We start from the raw sequence: 23,278 nt of genomic DNA, 5'->3' as shown, positions 1-23,278 counted from the left end.
GATAAAATCTGCCTTTTATAATAAGAGATATATAGATATATATATATATATATGGGTGTGTGTGATTGTGTATAGAAGAATATATTAATAAAAGGAATTCCAACCTTGTCTGATTTTCACGTTTTATTTACAATCTTATAATGATATATTATAAGATAATATAATATAATAGAATAAAATAAAATAGTAGAATGTTAAATGTTCATTTTGATTGAACTAGTACTTTCATGCATTAAATTCTGCAATCTTCAGGTTCATGTAGTGGTGGTGACAGTCATGCTTCACAATTTTTGATTATATATATATAGGTTTAAGAGACAGAATCACCCTCAAGCAACTCAATCATCATTGAATGACATTATCCGCAATATGTACATATAGGACTAAATATTAAAATTAATACCTACAATTCTTATGCCAAATTATCAAAATTAATACCTTCAATTCTTATTACAAATCATATACTTTACATTATCTAGACTACGCACGTTTCATGACAACATATTCCTCAATATTGCTGAAATAGAATGTCTCTAAATACAATACAATATTAAAACAAGTATATTGCCAATCTTCATGTCTATCTTATATGAACTTATTTTGCTATTTACATTGTATATTAAGACATGACAAACTAAAATTATATAACTAGAAGTTGTTGGAATAATTTTACTTTAGTAAATAATGAACAGAAATGTGGAATAAAAGCAGGAAAAAGAAATGTTAACTTACCTGTATGATAATTTTCTCTCTTATGAATTAAGCATGGCTACCAGAGAGCTACTTTGCAGGGGAGATAATTCTTATTACCATTTAAAAGAAGCCAGAAGTGAATGCATGATGGGAATAGTTAAAAAATTTTTTTCTTTCTGGTTAATTTAATTTATTTTTGTTAACTTTGATAAATAATGAATTTCTAGGTCATCATCATCATCATCATCATTTAGCGTCCGTTTTCCATGCTAGCATGGGTTGGACGGTTCAACTGGGGTCTGGGGAGCCCGAAGGCTGCACCAGGCCAGTCAGATCTGGCAGTGTTTCTACAGCTGGATGCCCTTCCTAACGCCAACCACTCCGAGAGTGTAGTGGGTGATTTTATGTGCCACCGACACAGGTGCCAGACGAGGCTGGCGAACGGCCACGCTCGGATGGTGTTTTTATGTGCCACCGACACAGGTGCCAGACGAGGCTGGCAGACGGCCACGCTCGGATGGTGTTTTTATGTGCCACCGACACAGGTGCCAGATGAGGCTGGCGGACGGCCACGATCGGATGGTGTTTGTTACGTCCCCAAAGCACGGAGGCCAGTCTATGCGGTACTGGCTACGGCCACGTTCGGATGATTTTCTTGTGTGCCACCGGCACTGGTACCACAAAGATACAAATTCCATTGATGTTCATCTATTTTGATTTGTTTTGATTTGATTTGATTTTCACTTGCCTCAACAGGTCTTCACAAGTGTCACAAGAAGGAAGGTATGCACAGGTGGACTGACTACGTCCCAGGTAGGGGCCACGGGTTATGGCCTGACTAGTCTTGCGGGTCTTCGGATGTGTTTTTATGTGCCACCGACACAGGTGCCAGATGAGGCTGGCGAACGGCCACGATCGGATGGTGTTTGTTACGTGCCCACAGCACGGAGGCCAGTCGATGCGGTACTGGCTACGGCCACATTCGGATGGTTTTCTTGTGTGCCAACGGTACTGGTACCACAAAGATACAAATTCCATTGATGTTCATCTATTTTGATTGATTGATTTGATTTGATTTTCACTTGCTCAACAGGTCTTGATTTGATTTGATTGATTTCACTTGCCTCAACAGGTCTACACAAGTGTCACACACTTGCCTCAACAGGTCTTCACAAGTGTCATAAGTAGGAAGGTATGCACAGGTGGACTGACTACGTCGCCGGGTCTTCGGATGGTGTTTTTATGTGCCACCGACACAGGTGCCAGATGAGGCTGGCGAACGGCCACGATCAGATGGTGTGTTGTTGTGCCCACAGCACGGAGGCCAGTCGATGCGGCGGTACTGGCTACGGCCACGTTCGGATGGTTTTCTTGTGTGCCACCCGTACTGGAACCACAAAGATACAAATTCCATTGATGTTCATCTATTTTGATTTGGTTTGATTTGATTTTCACTTGCCTCAACAGGTCTTCACAAGTGTCACACACTTGCCTCAACAGGTCTCCACAAGTGTCACACACTTGCCTATACTAAATTACTCAACATATAATTTTAAAATATTTTTTAAATATTTTGAAATAAGTAAAATCAGTAAAAATCTAATTTTTTATTATTTATATAATTATAATACAATTAATATATATTGATTATACTATTATTATTCTTAAACTTGAGTTTCTAATTTAAGATTAAAAGTTTAGAATAATACCATCTAATATTTATTATGCTATAGATTTTTATTAAGAAACTAAAATATCTTAAATTAGAAGTTAATTAAATATTATCTTATAGTATATATAAATAAGTAGATATATTCTAGTCATACTAAATAATAAAATATGATTATACATTATATCTAAGTATTATGATTAAATTTTATTTGATTTAAAGTTAGGGTTTTATTTATTTTCTTAAGAATCAAACATTATCTCATCTTATTAAATAGGCAATTCAGTTTAATTTTTTCATTCATCATATTTTTCGTATATATATATATATATATATAAATATATATATATACACATATATACACACACACACACACACATATATATACATACATACACACAAACACATATATAATGCATATATATATAAGCACAAACAAACATATCTGTGTATGTCTGTACACACACATTGTATCAGGTGCAAAAGGAAACTTGAAAGAAGTTTTAATGTGTTTATTGTTCTTTTTACAAAAAGTATATGTGCAAAATTATTTTTGCCAAGCCACCATTCAAAAAAAAAAGGGTTTGTGATAATGATGAAGTTTAGATGAAGGAACATACATGGTCACAGACACAACTGATGTCCAGGTTAACATCACCACCTAGTCCATGGGTGCCTTTAACAGAGGCCATGCTACAGCAAGCATTCAGACCAGATCTCTGATTTGAAGATACACTCTGTCCCTCCACTCGAATCCCTGTAAAGGGCCGTGGGCACTGCTTTCCTCTCATCAGTAGGTAATTAAAAATATAAATAAATAAATAAAGGGTCAAACACCCACTTCTGAAAAATTTAAAGAGAAAACCCCAATTTTTTTTCATAAAAATTTAAATTTAAAATTTTTATCCAAGATATGAATTTATCATCGGGCTGAGCTGCATATTTCTTTTGCTTTTCCCTTACACAGAAATTCTGATAGATGAGGGTTGAGACATTAAATATCTGAATGTTTTGGGATGAAGTCCATGAAAGGTTTGTTTTACCCATAAATATTTTGTGATGAATTCCCCATAATGCAGCAAGTGAGATTTTAGAACATTTCCACCTCAAGTTAGTCACTAGCAGACAGACCATTCATAATTCTTCATGTGACGTTTTTGATGCTTTTTTGATAGCCTCTAAGAGATGGCCGAGGTCAATGACAAGATCCATACACTCTTCCCATGTCTGAAATAAAAGAGAGGAAATATAGAAAGTCAGAAAGCAAGGAGAAGGAGAATCAACAGACACATTAGTCGATATCTTCCAATTAAATCATTAATAATCACACAACACCAACAAATCAACACATTAGCTAACAATTAGAAGAACATTATTTACATTATTTACATTTGATGGATATTTGTCCTCATCTTGTTTGTTGTTAATAACGTTTCAGCTGATATACCCTCCAGCCTTCATCAGGTGTCTTGGGGAAATTTCAAACCTGGGTTCTCATTCCTAAGGTATTTTTCGATGTCATTATTATTATTATTATTTAAGAAGGGCATCCAGCTGTAGAAACACTGCCAGATCAGACTGGGCCTGATGCAGCCTTCTGGCTTCACAGACCCCAGTTGAACCGTCCAACCCATGCTAGCATGGAAAGCAGACGCTAAATGATAATGATGATGATGATGATGATTATTATTATTATAATTATTATTATTATTACTATTATTATTCAGGTCACTGCTTGGAATCAAACTCGGAATGTTGAGGTTAGTAGCCCGCGCTCTTAACCACTACGCCATATGCCAGTGGACGTATGGCGTAGGACAAATATCCATCAAATGTAAATAATGTACATAATTCCTCATCTCTTAAATATAGAACTGCATTAATAATCGCACAACACCAAGTCAACACATTAACCAACAATTAGAAGAACAATTTATAATTACCACCAACCAAATCCAAGAGTTTACACATCAGTTAATTATACACATGTTAGTATGGTATAACACACTAGTTGACAAACTTATAACACAGCAGTTAATGTGCTAATCATACAAGAACTGCCTGGCTCTCACAGCACACCACCAGTTAGACAATGCTGTCAGCAGGAAAATAGCATCAGATTTCTACAGAGAGTTTGTTGTGGGTACAAGCCATGATGGCCTGGGAGTTACTCTGGGCATCGTTGACAGAGAGCTGAGCAGTCTCATCAGAAAATATATTAATTAACAGATCAATCACACAGCAGTTAAGATACACAAAGGTTAACACGCCAATAACACAGAAGACAGTGCCTCATTCATACCAGTTAACAAACCAATTTCATCACATTTAACACACTAGTCATACCACGTGGAGGCGCGTGGCTTAGTGGTTAGGGTGTCAGCATCATGATCGTAAGATTGTGGTTTCGATTCCTGGACCAGGCAACGCGTTGTATTCTTGAGCAAAACACTTCATTTCACGTTGCTCCAGTCCACGCAGCTGGCAAAAATGAGTAATGCTGTGATGGACTGGTATCCCATCCAGCTGGGGAACACATACGCCATAGAAACCGGAAAACTGGGCCCATGAGCCTGGCTAGGCTTTAAAAGGGTGCATTTATTTTTTTTTTAGTCATACCACAGTTCAGAAACCAATCATACCATAGTTAACACAACAGTTAACAAACCAATCACACTACAGTTAACATACCAACGCTATTAGTTAACACAGTCACACAACAGTTAACGCAACATAGTTAACGCACCAATGACACCAAAGTTAACAGCCCCACTACAGTGAAGAATAACTAACTTTTATTTATAACCACCAGTATGTCTATTCTAGCTACCAATATATCTACTACAGTCATCAATACTTACTATTTACGCTTGGTAGAAACTTTAGAATGCTCTACATGTATTACTAAATAGCTGTGTAAGCTACTTTAGTATGTAGCTATCTGTGTGCTAGTATGTACTTATATGTGTACTTCTACGACCTATATACATGTTGCTATGTACATCCATATATTGTGTGTGTGAATGTATTTGTATTTTTTCTATGAATAATATCCATATAACAAGGTAAACCACTTCTTATTTCTTTACTGCCCACAAGGGGCTACACACAGAGGGGACAAACAAGGACAGACAAATGGATTAAGTTGATTATATCGCCCCCAGTGCGTAACTGGTACTTATTTAATCAACCTCGAAAGGATGAAAGGCAAAGTCGACCTCGGTGGAATTTGAACTCAGAACGTAGTGGCAGACGAAACACCATTAAGCATTTCGCCCAGCATGCTAACGTTTCTGCTAGCTCGCCGCCTTAGGTAAACCACTTCTTGAGACACAAAATAATAACATGGTTTCATACTGATTATTAAATCATTGAAAAGAATGATTTAAGCTTCCTACAAAATAAAGACTACAACAGAAATAGTGATGACTAACTATTTCGGACTTGGACATGTTGGAAGTAGGAAATGGTGGTAGTAAAACACTGATAAATAACTTAGTTTGTGAAAGAAATACAAAAAGGGTTAGTAAAATACAGAGCTGGGTGTTAAAGAATTTGTTGGAACCAAGGTTCGTAGGGCAACCTGTTGTGCTTGGGGAGACCTATTGAGTCAAGTACATCAACATCAAAATAAAAATCAAATGGAAATTGTAATTGTGATACCTGTGCCAGTGGCACATAAAAAGCACCATCCAAATGTGGCCAATGCCAGTGCCGCCTTAACTGGCTTCCATGCCGGTGGCACATAAAAAGCACCCACTACACTCATGGAGTGGTTGGCGTTAGGAAAGGCATCCAGCTGTAGAAACACTGCCAGATCAGACTGAAGCCTGGTGCAGCCTCCTGGTTGAACCGTCCAACCCTTGCTAGCATGGAAAACGGGCATTAAACGAGGATGATGATGATGATGATGGTTCATTCAATGCTCAGGAATCTTGGACAATCTGCAAAGGGGAGGAAAAGATGTTGCCAGAAAATTGTTAAAAGCCACTAGAAAGCATTCCATTTCACCCTGTTGAAGAGAGGGATGAGTGATGCAGCAAGAACAAGCATTGAGGATGATTGAAACATCAGGCCCAGAATCCCAACTTCTGACTCAACAAAGCTCAGGCTATTGTGTAGGAGTCTTATCACCAACATCAGTGGGTGGCACCAGGCAGCTTTGGTGTAACAGTGAAAGGAGCTGAAACATCTAGAGTTGCTTTCTTATCTCTTTACTGCCCCCAAGGGGCTACACACAAAGGGGACAAACAAGGACAGACAAATGGATTAACTTGATTATATCGACTCCAGTGCGTAACTGGTACTTTATTTATCGACTCCGAAAGGATGAAAGGCAAAGTCGACCTCAGCGGAATTTGAACTCAGAACATAGCAGCAGACGAAATACCGCTAAGCATTTCGCCTGGCATGCTGTTTCTGCCAGCTTGTCACCTTAAGAAAGCAACACCTTACAGAGTTGCTTTCTTGCCTGATGAGACATCAACTCCTGCATTTGGAAGCAAATTCAGAAACTCCCTCGGTATACAAGTGCCTACTCTAAATATAAACTGAAACATATGTAGTTAAAAGACACATACCACATCCGGTAGAGAATTCAGTTCTTCTTCAGTGATCTTCAAATCTCCATCCAAATCAAATTTTTGAAATAACTGGCACAAGAAAAGACAGAAAAAAATAGACTTAACAACATTGTAATATTGCTCTCAACTTCGTTATATTACTTTTATGACTAAACTTCTGTGATTTCAATGTTATTGAAATTAAGCAGCAATTTGAGACAAGACTCATTGTAGATGTCAGTGGAAGGGTTTTCCTTTTCTATCATAAAATGATGTTTTAATTTTGAATATTATCTATTGTCAAATACCATTTAACATCAAATGACATTCAATGTCAAATACCGTTTCATGTCAAATATCATTTGTCAATTACATTTAATGCCGAAATATCATTTCATGTCAAAAATCATTTTATGCCAATATCTTTTAAAGCCAATAGAATTTAATGTCAAATGTTATTTAACATCAAATGACATTTCATGTCAAATATCATTTGTCAAATACATTTTATTGTCAACAAACATTTAATGTCAAAATATCATTTCATGTCAAAAATCATTTTATGCCAGGAGTCAAGTAAATCAACATCAACAGCAATATTAAAATCAAATCAAATGGAAACTGTAGTTGTGAGCCCCATGCCGGTAGCATGTAAAAAGCACCATCCGAATGTGGCTGATGCCAGTGCCACTTTGACTGGCTTCTGTGCCAGTGGCACGTAAAAAGCACCATCCGATCATGGTCGATCCCAGTTCCTCTAGCCCCTGCCACGGTGGCATGTAAAAAGCGCCCACTACACTCTTGGAGTGATTGGCATTAGGAAGAGCATCCAGCCGTAGAAACACTGCCAGATCAGATTGGGGCATGGTACAGCCTCCTGACTTCCCAGACCCCAATCGAACCGTCCAACCCATGCCAGCATGGAAAATGGACGTTAAACGATAATGATGATCATCATCATGATCATTTAAAGTCAAATGTCATTTAATATCAAATAACATAGAAACAACAAAAGTACTAGCAAGTAGGAAAGCAGAAAAATTACTAATCCCTTCTGGAAAATGACCCTGCTAAATATATAGAAAAGGAGTAGGTAGATATTCCATACTGTGTACTCAGTACAAGCTATGGACACATAAGTGGAATCAGAGCAAGGCTAATAGAAAAAGTAGTCTTTGTGTGTGGCAGATGTGCAGAAACAATAAACACAAAGAACATACAGGAAATAGATTTCTTGCAATGCCCAAGGGGTAGCAGTGGTGGAGGATGCTCTGAAAGCATCATCATCATCATCATCATCGTTTAACGTCCGCTTTCCATGCTAGCATGGGTTGGACGGTTCAACTGGGGTCTGGCAAGCTCGAAGGCTGCACCAGGCCAGTCAGATCTGGCCTGGTGCAGCCTGAAAGCATAGTTGCTAGAATTAGAACCAACTAGGCAAAGTTCAGTGGGTTGTTACCGTTGTTGGTAACAAAAGGCACATGGTTCAGTGGTTAGAGCATTGGACTCCTAGGGTCAATTTGCTCAACTAAAGGCGGTGCTCCAGCATGGCCGCAGTCAAATGACTAAACAAATAAAAGAGTAAAAGAGTATACTTATTATTTTTCTTTAAGTGGCAGAATATTTACTGTGCTGAAAGAAATGCTTAGAGGCCTTTCTTCTGTCTTTGTGCTTTGAGTTCAAAAGCTGCCAAGGTTGACTTTGCCATTCATCTGTTGAGATCAATGAAATAAGTAGCAATTGGGGGTTGATGTAATCAACTTGGCCCTTCCTTTGAAACTGCTGGCCTTGCACCAAAGTTTTAAGCAATCATTACTATTATTATTGATGACGACAATGAAAATGATGCTGATGATGACAATGATGAAAATGATGATGATGATGATGAAAATGATGATGATGCTGATGATGACAATGAGGAAAATGATGATGATGATGAAAATGATGAAAATGATGATGATGATGATGATGAAAATGATGATGAAAATAATGATGATGAAAAAATGATGATGATGATGATGATGACGACGAAAATGATGATGATGAAAATAATGATGATGAAAAAATGATGATGATGATGATGATGACGACGAAAATGATGATGATGAAAATAATGATGATGAAAAAAATGATGATGATGATGATGAGGAGGAGGAGGAGGAGGAGGAGGAGGGAGGGAGGAGGATGACAATACTGATGCATGTCTGTGGCATCTGAAGATAAACGTCTTACCTTCTTTACTTGGGCTACATATCCATAACCGGCGTTCATCTGCTCCAGCTCTTCACCGAATTTCTCCTGGAACATTAAGAAGGATTGCTGCTTGTTAATTGTGTATCTGTGAGCATGTTTATTTTTTGACGAAGTACATCAACAAAACATGTAAACATGGAGGATGAAACTGAAAAACATGCATTTGAATAAAAACACTCTGGGTGGTATTTGTTCCACCCATAGCATATAGACAATCCCTTGTTACTTTTGTCACTGTAAATGCAGTGAACCAACAGGGAAAACATAATTAATGAAAAAAAAAGGGATTGGAGGGGGCCATGCATACCTTGCACGCAGATAAATATTTTGTAAATTATAGTTTGGCTTACAATGCATTGCTTACCCATGTTTTTAATTAAACTGAATTAATTATTATATTTTTTTAATATCACCTTCATAGATATTTATACTCCAGTGAAATTAAGAAATCAAGTCATAATTAAATGAAACCCTCGAATCCATCACTGTACACATCATCATCATCATTCCATCCTTCCATGGCCATCACAAAGCGATGAGTACTTTTGCCAAACGTCATTTGTAGTTATGTGACTACAAATAACTATGAGGTCTGATTCTGGAGAAACAGATACGTCTGTATATATGTGTGTATGTAAATATATATATATATATATATAAAGGGAAGGTTTACGAAAATAAACAAAAGATGAAGACAGGTGGAGTACAAACAAACAAATGTATTAGTATGGCACTCAGGAATAGAAATAGAACAAGTCTTTTACATTTCGAGCCTACGCTCTTCGACAAAAAGATACACAGAAAAAAAACAAGGAGAGAAACATGTAGGAGCTAACGATCTATCATGAGGGAGAGTTTATGAAAAAAACAAAAGACGAAGACAGGTGGTGTACAAAACAAACAGATGTATTAGTATAATGCTCAGGAATAGAAAAAGTCTTTTACGTTTTGAGCCTACACTCTTCTACAGAAAGGGACACAGAAAAAACAGGGAGAGAAAAAAAATGTGTGTAGTGGCTAACGATCTATCATGGCGACTAATGCCGGACAGAAGGGTCAAACATATATATATATATATATACATACACACACACACACAGACATATATATATATATATATATATATATATATATATATATATATATATATACATACACACACACACCACAGACATATATATATATATATATATATATATATAATATATATATATATATGAGTGGACAAACGAAAGAAAAGGCACTCTACACATTCAGTAAAGTACATATATTAGTATTTAATAACAGTTTGATTCAGCTCCATGAACTTAAAGTTTTGTAAGCTCATCAGTGAATCTAACTCCTCAGGCTTAGGTTACTACCGCTAGAGAAGTATCCATGTCCTTGACATGACTAAAAGGATCTCATTATCTTACGTTTTTGCAAACTCACTGGCCACTTTAGAGGGTAAGAATCATGAATGATGGAGGCACAGATGACAGCAATGAGAGGGATATGTGATAAGGGGTGGAGCAACAGGAGTATTCTGTACTCTGAGATGGGCACAAATATACAAATATTCAAAGTAACACAATATGACCAATACGGCAGGGGGTCACAGAAATCTATGTGACCCAGGAGATAGAGCTAAGACAGAGGCCTAGATAGTATTGGCAAGAAGGAGCAAGGGTATGCTAGCAATCAGAGTGACATGGGGTGACAACAGGGAGTACAGGGGAGGGAGGTGAATGAGAAGTGAACTGAGCACAAGGGATCCCATGGGACCACCTTTACATAGGTTATGAGATGGATGTTGGGTGTTGAGAATGCTGGCAAGAGAATGGAAAGTAGATGGGGTCTGTATTAGTGGCAGGCATAAAGTGTTTGGGACAGAGTCAGAATAGATCCAGTGGCTTCTTTAGTTACACCGGAAGTGTAATGTCTGGCATTCAGAAGAGATCCACTGCTGTCCTCAGTGAAGCATAGAATTGAGATGAGGGGAGAGTGATTGAGAGATAAGCAATAGACATGGGTGAAAGATTGTGTGGCAAGTAGAAGACAGGCAAATAGAAGACATGGATGAAAGAGTGCAGTATATGATGAGCAGAAAAGAGGTCCACTTCTATCTTTAGCCACACTGGTAACATAGTATGGTAAGCACTGAGAAGAGGAAGGGAGTGATTGAGCAATAAGGATGAGGATGCAGGGAGCAAAAACGATAAAGGAATGGGTAAAAGACTTATGAGTGACAAGGATATGGTTAACAGGCAAATGAGTGATAGGGATGTGATGTAAAGAATGAGAAATAGAAGGGTGAATGATAAAGGGGTGTAAGAGGCTATCAAGTGGCCAATGATGTAGTTTTGATAGTAGGTAGGTACATACGCATGCCTGAATGTATCCACATATACACACACACATGTATACCTAGTAATACAAGCCTGCATATATATAAAGATCCTCTTCGGTCATGAATGACCATGGGATTGCTCCCAGAAAGTTCCCCTCCAAGGCACAAGTCCATGTGAGGTTGTTTATGGAAGACCAGCAACCACCCATGCATACCAGCCTCCCCTCTCCATGCCACAGATGTTATCCTACAGAAAGGCAAATGCCATTACGGTTTGGCACCAGTGACGTCACAACCTATTTCTACAGCTGAGTGACATGGAGCAACGTGAAAATAAAGTGTCTTGCTCAAGAACACAACACGCAGCTCAGTCCAGGAATTAAACTCACTACCTCATGATTGAGAGCCCATTACTCTAACCACAGAGCAATGTGCTTGCATATATACAAAAATACATATACATAACAATTTTAAGAATTGTTCTGCCATGCTGAGACAGGAGAATGGGTCTTCTCTCACACAAAGTGCTGCCAGTAAACATGACATAAATATATATGTGTATATGTGAGTAAAAGTACATGGCTCAGTGGTTAGGGTGTTGGACTCCTGATTGTAAGTTCATGGGTCAGATTTTTTAGGCTGGCTGGTCTGTCTGCAGTTTTTTTTTTTTTTCTGAACAAAGCACTGCATTACCTGTTGCTCTCATCTAGTCAACTGACAATGAGAACCAGAAGCAGCTGGGGACTGAACCTGTGACAGGTTGGCATTCTATTAAGGGATAGAATTTTGCACTCTCTGAGTCACTATCTTGGAATCTGGATTAAACTCTGGCTTAATGAACCTCAGGTCAACCAAAACATTGTGAGAGAATTTGGTAGACAGAAACTAAAAAGAAGCCCATCATATTATATATATATATATATATATATATATATATATATATAGATAGATAGATAGGCGCAGGAGTGGCTGTGTGGTAAGTAGCTTGCTTACCAACCACATGGTCCTGAGTTCAGTCCCACTGCATGGCACCTTCGGCAGGTGTCTTCTTCTATAGCCTTGGGATGACCAAAGCCTTGTAAGTGGATTTGGTAGATGGAAATTGAAAGAAGCCCATCATATATATATGTGTATATATATATATATATATATATAATATATATATATATAAATATATATATGCTTGTGTGTCTGTGTTTGCCCCCCCCCCCCAACATTGCTTGACAACCGATGTCGATGTGTTTACGACCATGTAACTTAGCGGTTCGGTAAAAGAGACCTAAGGTCAATTTGTTTGACAAAAGGTGGTACTCCAGTATGGTCAGTCAAATGACTGAAACAAGTAAAAGAACAGAAGAATACATATATATACATAGTGTGTGTGTGTGTTTGTGTATCCTTGCCTTGACATCACATGATGTTTGTAAATGACAATCACCATCATACAAGCAGTGTTGTTCATTTTGTACCTTTTATGTGAAAAACAGCTTTACCTATTGGGAAATATTACCTTGCTTGTTTGCATGCACACACACACACACACACACATTAATTAATTAATGTAGACTTCATGGTGTAACTTACCCCAAACAGAATAAGTTTCAAATCATCCAGTTCAATGTCTTTTGACTCGGCTATATAAAACATTCTATCCCTGAAAGAAATTAACATAATAAGGTTTAGTCCAACAGATGCAAAGAGGGATCTAATTAACCTGAATTGATAGGGAGTCTGTCTACAGTTCAAAAACACTGGTATAATTTTAAAATAAAATCAGTTGTGTAAAAGAAAAAAAAAAAAAAAGACTGTGTAGTTTTGAATGGCTGGCTAATGCATAGTAATCCAAGGGATTACAACTGGGGGAATTGGGGGTAACCCTCTCCAACCAGAGATTGACCACAGTTTTTAGCAGTTTCACATAGCTGTCTGAATTGAGCCAATCATCATCATCATTGTTCGACCGTGGTCAAGACCATAGTCTTTTCAAATGGCTAATAATGTGTGCGCGCGCCACTACTACACACATTGGAAAGCATTGTACAACCAAGTACTAAAGAAGATCTTTCCTCCTCCATGAAACAAAGCTGTTCCCGCTGGACGTCAACCCAGTATTTCTAAGCTACGGACCGAGTGATTTATTGTAAGGTTATCTCCCTAGATAGATTGCCTTCACTACGGCTAAGGGAGCCCTTTCTACCCCACTGACACAGGTTGTACTGGTTTACAGTTTACCAGTAGTAGGATCCGATGCTGCATACAACAGACCTGACCTGACAAGACCCTAAAAATTGATCCTAAAAAAAAAGGCCTGTTCAAAGATGTGGGGCAGCATGACATTACCCTCACTGGAGACGCACCCAAACACCATCACATTTTGGGGAAGCTTGGTTTTCATGACGTCCGTGTCACATCTTACAGCCTTTACAGAACAATGAGCAGCAGTCATAGTGTTGGCCTTTAGACATCTGACACAAATCATCATACAGGCAACTCTTTTCTAATATTCAGATGGCTTCCAGCTCTTTGCATCACTCTTTTACTTGTTTCGGTTATTTGACTGTGGCCATGCTGGAGCACCGACTTTAGTCGAGAAAAATCGACCCCAGGACTTATTCTTTGTAAGCCTAGTACTTATTCTATCGGTCTCTTTTGCCGAACAGCTAAGTTACAGGGACGTAAACACACCAGCATCGGTTGTCAAGAAATGTTGGGGTTGGGAGGACAAACACAGACACTCAAACATATTCACACAAATACATATATATATATATATACATATATACGACGGGCTTCTTTCAGTTTCCATCTACCAAATCCACTCACAAGGCTTTGGTCGGCCTGAGGCTACAGTAGAAGATATTTGCCCAGGGTGCCACGCAGTAGGACTGAACCCTGAACCATGTGGTTGGTAAGCAAGCTACTTCCCAGCTAACTTTTTCTCAACTGCAACTTTAATCTTCATGCTCTCCAATGCCATTGACCGTTTCCCAATACTGCTTAATAGTTGTTCTCAAGATAAAGGCGATGTAATAAATCATCAAATTGAGCCCAAACATCTTGTACATAGTTGCCTGCCATTAACAATAATTTGTTCTCAAAAACCAATGTAAAAATATTCTGAATTTGTAACAAGGATGGGATCTTTTCGGTTTGAACAGTAGTTTTTTCTAGCGGTGTCATATGAAATTGTCACCCATAATTATGACCCTAGTATCGATCTATTGCATTTCAATCTGTTTTAGAGTTAGGGTTAGTTAGGGTTAGGGTTAGGGGTGGAGGAAGGGTATTTTTTTTTCTTCACAAATGTAAATAAACCCAATCATTTTCTTAAACGAGGGACATATTCATACGGCACAGAATGATTTTACCTCAATAGACGTAATTGATTGGTTGAAATTGCAGAAATTGAAGAAAAAAGACAACAAATATCTTACAAACTATAGAATTTTCTCAATAAAGCCAAGAGAAAAAGATGTTTTATAAACACATTCTACCAGTATACAAAGTTTAAAATTTTTAGTTACCTAGAAATTATGTTAAAAACTGCCGTTCAAACCAAAAAAATCCCAAGGATATATAAATGAATAATTTTAAAAGGTGGAACTCAAAGAAAGCAAAGCTATAAATGATAGTGTGTAAATACTGTTTGGATGGAAGAACTCAAAATTACCCATGGAACTTGAATCCACATTTTCAAGCAGCTTTTGAATTTTTTCCATCCAAAGGTTTTTAAATCCTAATGTTTAAATCTTATTATTTATAGCTTTATCTAATTTGAGGTCCTCTGCTAAAAACAATTTATCTCACATTTCTCAATGATAATAATTTTTTATGACATACCGTAAATCCTCGAATATAATCTGCATTTTTTCCCTAAAATTTAAAGGTCAAAATCACTAGTGTGTACTATATACGAGGTTAAAAATGAAAATTATTTTCTAAGCAATGTCCGTGTCTCTATTTGCTGTCTGGCAATGTTTATTCAGACACATTTTGTGATGTCGGGCGCGAAAATACCTTAAGCTAAGCCTGAAAGCAATAAAGTCATAAAAGAATCATCCATAAATTGCAGTAAGCAACATTTATTAAATGTCATTACTGTTATTTCTTTATTTTCTGCAAACAAAATGCACACAAAAGCTACACATTTGCATTATGTTATATATACAATAATAAAGGACGTTACCGTATACATTTTTACAAACCAAAGATGTTATATAGACCTCCTTGACTCAAGTTAGAGAAGGGGTGCGTATTATACACAAGGTTTAGGTTTTTCAGAGGTACAGCCCCCTAAAAATCCCCTGCGTATTATACTCAAGGGCAGACTATACTTGAGGATTTACAGTAAGCAAAAATGCCATATTTGAACATGTATAAGGAACCCTAGTATATAAGGAACCCCCTAACTTTTGGACTTAAAATTTGGAAAAAAGGTTTTGTAAGGGATTCTAATACTATCCATGTATAAGAAAATCCAATATTTTTTAACCTAATTTTTGACAAATTATACACGCTAAAATACAGTATATGTCATGGAAAGCTGTTAAAAGTTTGTGTAAAATATTTCAAGATCTGTTTCAAGAATACTTACAGGATTAGCTGTCAATAATCAGGTTAAAATATTTCAGAATCAGTGTGATTGATATTAGAGTTAATCCCTTACAAGAACCAACAAAAGACATACTCACTGAAAGTTGCTCAGATCATCGTCATCCTCTTTAAAGGAAAAGCTCACATCTGCCAAACTGAGATCATGTCTACACTCTTTCAAGCATTTGTTGACATCAATGAGGTGATTTTTGGAATTATTCCACCAGACATTGACAGCCAGATTGCTTCCATAAGAACGAACCTGGTGGATCCTGATATACAAAACAATATTTTGAATATAAGTGTTTGTAAAAGTGTGTGTATATGTATGTATGTATGTGTGTGTGTGTGTGTGTGTATATGTATACATATATATATATATATATCAAGGATTGAACAGACGGAACACAACAAGGAGAAAAAGTTAGATGACAGCAAAGCTAACAGGAAACAAGATGAAAACTTAATGAATAGAGAATATAGACAAAGACACAATACACAGAATATTCACAGCTAAGTTTTCCTCATCAGTCAATGACCAAAATATCATTGTGGTTTCGTATCATTATCATTGAGACCACTATATGCATATACATGTTGAACAAATGAGAGAAGAGTGCTTAATACATGTAGAGTGTGTGATTTATTAAAACTCAATATTTATTGCATGACTAGAGTTTCATGCCTCAGGGATCTTCAGGTGAGAACTGTTACAACTCAGTTTGGTGAATATATTTATATATGCCGTTATGTGGTGTTTATGTTCATTGTTTTTGCATCTGTTTATTGGTTGTTATTTTTGTGCCTCTTCACCACCATCATCATCATCATTTAGCATCTGTTTTCTGTGTTTGCATGGGTTCAATGGTTCGACTGGAACTGGTAAGCTGGAGAACTGCGCCATGCTCAGGTCTGATTTTGGCTTGGTTTCTACAGCCGGATACCCTTCCTAACGCCAACCACTCTAAGAATATAGTAGATGCCTTTTATGTGTCACTGACTCAGGTGCCTTTTACATATCACCAACCGTTATTCAAAAAATATTCTTATTTTCAAGACAGTGTACTTGAACTTCAGACCTATCAGTCACTAGTCTGGTGCTGAATCTACTCACCTGTGTTGCCTCTACATTGGAATATAAAACACACAACATATTTTCCACAAATTGAGATGCTAAGGATGACCTAAAGGTATCTGGAAGTTGACCTAAAGTTTCTATGTTTGGCCTGACATGGCACAAAGCTAAATATGGGTGTCACTTATTTTTCGTAGTTCAGCGAAACAGCATATCTGATATATATATTTTATCAACCCAGAGAGAGTGGGAGGAGAGAGAGAGAGAGAGAGTGAGTGAGTGAGAAGGATATGAAGAGTGATAGTCTTATCAGGGTTTTATCTGTAATCACAAAGAGATAAATCCTGAACTCTATTACTGGTTGTTAAGTATGAATTCTGGTGGAGTGGCTTCTCTGTCAGGTTTACTGTGAATAAAAGTAGGTCTGATAATTGTGAAACACAGACAGTATAGTACTTGGCCAGTATGGTTTAGTGTCCCACTACAATACTGTGCATTTTCATTCATAGTGATGGACTCTCGCATTGCATCAATAAATGAACATGCAGCAAGACATAGCTGCCCAGTGAAGGACTGCGAAAAACGACCGTCACCCTGAGGTGACCATCACCCACATGCTCCTCTGTATGCAGGGTCAAAGCTACAATAGCATCCCCTACCTGTCCCCATTGCCTATATCCCTATCACCTTGGACTTATGAAGAAGGTGTTATGGTGCTGGTGCTAATGTCTTGGCTTGCTGAACAACCTGCACGATGAATATCATTACATACTATATACAGTAGGCATGGTTTGTGCAGAGCCAGCCCCACTCTCTTGTTCTTCAGATTTGAATTGGTTTGTTACAACAAGAGCCATAAGATCATTAGTTATCAGAATGCAAGATTTGTATGAAGGGCTGCTGAAAAGTTCTTGGCCTTGGGTAAAAGAAAATACAGGGGAATCAATTAAGAATGATTTAATTCAACATATCTCCCCTCTCAGATTCATACTTATTGCAGCGGTCCTTCAGTTTTTCGAAGCCCTTTAAAGGAACTTGGAAGGCTGGGCCTCCAACCAGGCCTTTCGTGATAACCTTAAAGCCAGGAATTTTTTGGCACTCCCTCATATGGAGTTACTTTCTCTTAGCTGAGCATCTAATGAGCTGAAAGAGCCCTCAACCAGCCTGGGTGCATTAGGGTGTCTGTGAGTGACCTTCTTTCAGAGGTAGTTCTGTGACATGCTAATTAACCAATAACTGGGACCCAGACAGGTGTTACTGCTCTGGGCTCAGGTGGCTCCACACTCCTCAAAACCTTGGATTCCTAAACCAGAGCCCCACTACCAGATGTAATTTAAAGCCTTGCCCAGGCCAATCCTTCACATTACAGTCTAGTGCACTACTACCATTATCATCGTTTAGCATCTGCTTTCCATGCTGGCATGGGTTGGATGGTTTGACACAGAGCTGGCTAGCAGGGAGCTGTCCAAACTCCAACTGTCTGTTATGGCATGGTTTCTACAGCTGGATGCCCTTCCTGGTGCCATCCACTTAACAGAGTGGGCTGGGTGCTTTTTACATGTCACCATCATGAGTGCATTTATGCATTACCAACACAGGTGCATTAATGCAGCAGCAGTACAGGGGCTTTTTAAGTGGCACCAGCACCTAAAAGGACAAACCTGGATGTATGGAAGACAGTGAATTTACTCAGCTTGACGTTTCAGCAAATTGACACGCACACAGACACACATTTGTTATTCATATGCCTTTAAAAGATATGAAATATAACAATGTATTTAGAAATCACTGCATTGTCTTATGTTCTAATGTACATGCATACAAATAATGTAGTCATGTTTATATGTAAATATTTGTAGGATGAAGACATAAAGACTGTGATGAACATTGAGTAAAATTATGAAGATTAATTAACAAGGAAAGAATGAATTGATTTAAATTAACCTGCTTTGTTTTCTGCATTTATATATATATATGCATATACAACACGAATGTTAAATGATGATGATGGGTAAGAGATGCAGCATCCTCCTTTTAGCTTTAATGAGATGTATTTTCCAGCATCTTCATTTTCATCAAGCATGTATCATTATCATCATCATTATCATCATCATCATTGTTTAATGTCCGCTTTCCATGGGTTGAATGATTTGACAGAAGACTGGCGAACCAGATGGCTGCACCAGGCTCCAATCTGATCTGGCAGAGTTTCTGCAGCTGGATGCCCTTCCTAACGCCAACCACTCCGAGAGTGTAGTGGGTGCTTTTATGTTCCACTGGCACGAGGGCCAGTCAGGCGGTACTGGCAACGGCCACGCTCAAATGGTGTTTTTTACGTGCCACCTGCACAGGAGCCAGTCCAGCGGCACTGGCAACAACTTCGCTTGAATGTTTTTTCCCGAGCCACCAGCACAAGTGCCAGTAAGGCAACAGTGGTAACGATCACGCTTGAATGGTGCTTTTTACGTGCCACTGGCACGGAAGCCAGTTTGCTGCTCTGGCAACGATCATGCTCGGATGGTGCTCTTAGCGCTCCACTAGGACAGATGCCATAATCATCATCAGTTTAATGTTCACTCTCCATGCTGGCACAACAGATAGGGTTACATTCTACTACCATGTTAGATGTAGTAAATAGAGAATACCAAACGAGTTCCCTATGGATACCGTATTTATTACGACGAGTGGCTTGTAAATGTATCTAATGAGCGAAAGCGAGTTAGGTATGTTTACAAGCCACGAGTTGTAATAAATACGGTATCCATAGGGAATGAGTTTGGTATTTTGTTCATTACACACGAATAAACGATCATATTTTATTAACCCAATAAAACTAAATTCTTCACATCGTGTTGAAGCGCGCATGAATACAGCTTGATTTCACGTCAGTGACGTCACAATGTGTAACTGTAAAAGATGTCATGCCGCAGGAAGATAGTCCGACTTTATAGCGCTAAGTTTTCAGGTGAAATGACTGATAACTGATGACTGTTTAACATTTTGTTAACATTCAAGTTCACGTTCAAGAAATACATAACACAGATTGAAAGTTTAGTTGTAACTTATGAATGACAAAAGTAGTGCCGTCACCGTGACCTCGGGTCATCACCATGGATTGACCAATCAGAAGCAGCGCTCGCAGTATCTGACATATGTTAGATACAAAAATATCTCAAAGTGTTCTCACTCACATGTGTGTAATAAAAAAAAATAACAAGAACTAACCAAAGGTAGGGGATGTAAAGACAGTCCCCTGCAGTCATGTTGCCAAGGTGATACTCAATCTCAGCCAGTTCAGGGTATTGTGTGTAATCCATTCTGAAAAGATAAAATGGAACACAATTAATTGATTTGTTTCAGAAACAAAGTTAATTAAAAGGAGTTGTAGTGGTAGGTTAGAGGATTAGAGGCAGATGTAAACATGCACACACACACACACACACACACACACACACTCATATGAATGCACACACACACACACTCATATGAATGCACACACATACACACACACTCACACAATAGTCTTCTTTTAGTTTCCCTCTAGCAAATGCAATGCATTCACAAGGCATTGGTTGACCTAGGGCTATAGCAAAAGACACTTGCCCAAGATGCCATGCAGAAGGACTGAAATAACAGTTAGTAAGCAAATATATATATATATATACACATATATTTTTACAAATCGTCCAACCCATGCCAGCATGGAAAACGGACGTTAAACGATGATGATGACGATGACGATGATGATGATGATGGTGATGTTATTAAAATGCTTCTTTCTTTTTTTTAATAGAAATAGCTCATAAAACTTAATTTCTCATGAAAGACAAACACAAGGGCTGGGAAGTTAATTGCAATTGTAATTACATCATGTCAGAGTGTTGGACAAGAAAGTTGAATTAGAAATTGGTATTTATTGACTAATGTGACAAACTAGTATACTGAAACCCTTATGTCAACAGGAACAAAACAGGTGTTCAAACGGTGACTACATCAATGAAGATGATGATGATGATGATGATGTCAAATATATTTATATACGTATGCTTATACTCTTTACTATTTTACTTGGTTCAGTCATTTGACTGTGACCATGCTGGAGCACCGCTTTTAGTTGAGCAAATCGACCCCAGGGCTTATTCTTTGTAAGCCTAGTACTTATTCTATCGGTCTCTTTTGCCAAACCTATTTCTTTATTACCCACAAGGGGTTAAACACAGAGGGGACAAACAAGGACAGACATAGGTATTAAGTCAATTACATCGACCCCAGTGCGTAACTGGTACTCAATTTATCAACCCCGAAAAGATGAAAGGCAAAGTCGACCTCGGCAGAATTCGAACTCACAACGTAACGCAGACGAAATACCGCTAAGCATTTCACCCAGCGTGCTAACGTTTCTGCCAGCTCGCTGCCTCTTTTGCCAAACCACTAAGTTACAGGGACGTAAACACACCAGCATCAGTTGTCAAGCGATGTTGACGGGGACAAACACAGGCACACACACATACATATATATATATATATATATATGTATATATATATATATATATGACGGGCTTCTTTCAGTTTCTGTCTACCAAATCCACTCACAAGGCTATAGTAGAAGACACTTGCCCAAGGTGCTACGCAGTGGGACTGAACCCAGAATCATGTGGTTGGTAAGCAAGCTACTTACCACACAGCCACTCCTGCGCCTATTATATATATACATATATATATATATATATATATTATATATATATATATATATATATATATATATATATATATTAATTATATTTGCAATATATTATGTATAATGTTATTGCTGTTATGTAATGGTGTAATAAAGTATTGATTGGGTATTATCTCATGGTTGATGATTGATTAATTTAAGTATGTTTCTCCATTTTCTCATTTTGTATATATATATATATATCATCATCATCATCATTTAGCGTCCGCTTTCCATGCTAGCATGGGTTGGACGGGTCAACTGGGGTCTGTGAAGCTGGAAGGCTTCATCATGCCCAGTCATATACACAACAGTTTTCTATCAGTTTCCGTCTACCAAATCCACTCACAAGGCTTTAGTCAGCCCAAGGCTACAGTAGAAGACACTTTCCCAAGGTGTAATGCAGTGGGACTGAACCCAGAACACATGTGGTCGGTATGCAAGCTACTTACCACACGGCCACCCTTCTCATACCAACCCACCTGAAACTGTGCCTGGCTCTATACTGCAAATGTCTTGTTTTCAAAAGTTCAGAATTAAAATCTTCCACCAAAACTTAGAATTAATTTATGTTCCTAACAGCAACTTAATAAGAACAAAATTATAACTAAATTCTTCATTATTACTAATTCTATTCTGCCAAGGTCAACTTTGCCTTTCATCCTTTCGGGGTTGATAAATTAAGTACCAGTGAAACACTGGGGTCAATATAATCGACTAGTCCCCACCCAACGAATTTGAGGCCTTGTGCCTCCAGTAGAAAAGATTATTAATAATTCTACCCTGCTCTTTTATTTGTGGGCAATGCAGAAGCTAGGAATAGATGAGTGGTTAGTGAGAGCTGTACAAGCAATGTACAGCTCTCACATGCTGTTAGTGAGGTCAGAGTAACCAATGAGTATAGCAAGGGGTTTAGTGTACAAGTAGAAGTCCACCAGAGTTCAGTTGTTCTTAGCCCCTTCTTATTTATCATGGCCATCCAAGCTATAACTGAGGCTGCCCCTGAGAGCTCCTCTATGCTGACAATCTTGTTTTTATTGCTGAATCACTACCAGAACTAGAGAAGAAATTTCAGGTGTGGAAGCAAGGTCTACAATCAAAGGGCCTTAGAGTTAATTTAGTAAAGATCAAAGTATTGCTAAGTAGGAAAACAGACAAATCGCAGATCCCTTCAGGGAGATGGCCCTGCTCAGTATGTAGAAAAGGTGTCAAGAGAAACTTCATAAGGTGTACCCAGTGAAAGCTATAGGCACATAAGAGGTGAAGTGGTATCACTGGATGACTAATGGAGAAAGTAGTCTTTACATGTGTTAGATGTGCAGGTTCGTTAAACACCAGGAATGTACAAAAGATAGACTCCCTCATATGCCAAATTTAAGAACTGTAG

At 38.0% G+C, this 23,278-nt stretch overlaps 1 protein-coding gene across 1 annotated transcript in view; it reads right to left on the bottom strand.

Annotated features, from left to right (window-relative positions):
* Positions 1-2,859: 2,859 nt before the first annotated feature.
* Positions 2,860-23,278, bottom strand: part of LOC115215643 (bifunctional peptidase and arginyl-hydroxylase JMJD5) — a 32,426-nt gene continuing 12,007 nt past the window's right edge. The window contains exons 5-10 of the mRNA XM_029784893.2: positions 20,400-20,492; positions 16,198-16,371; positions 13,091-13,160; positions 9,157-9,222; positions 6,943-7,014; positions 2,860-3,589 (exon numbers count right to left, since the gene is read on the bottom strand). Coding sequence (XP_029640753.1) covers positions 3,497-3,589; positions 6,943-7,014; positions 9,157-9,222; positions 13,091-13,160; positions 16,198-16,371; positions 20,400-20,492 — 568 coding nt within the window. The 3' untranslated portion in view covers positions 2,860-3,496. The remainder of the gene's footprint in view (positions 3,590-6,942; positions 7,015-9,156; positions 9,223-13,090; positions 13,161-16,197; positions 16,372-20,399; positions 20,493-23,278) is intronic.

This window comes from Octopus sinensis, linkage group LG9 (genome assembly GCF_006345805.1).
Source record: "Octopus sinensis linkage group LG9, ASM634580v1, whole genome shotgun sequence".
Taxonomy (NCBI): Eukaryota; Metazoa; Mollusca; class Cephalopoda; order Octopoda; family Octopodidae; genus Octopus; species Octopus sinensis.
Note: the sequence above shows the minus strand (reverse complement) of the source record. Positions and strands in the feature narration are given on the sequence as shown.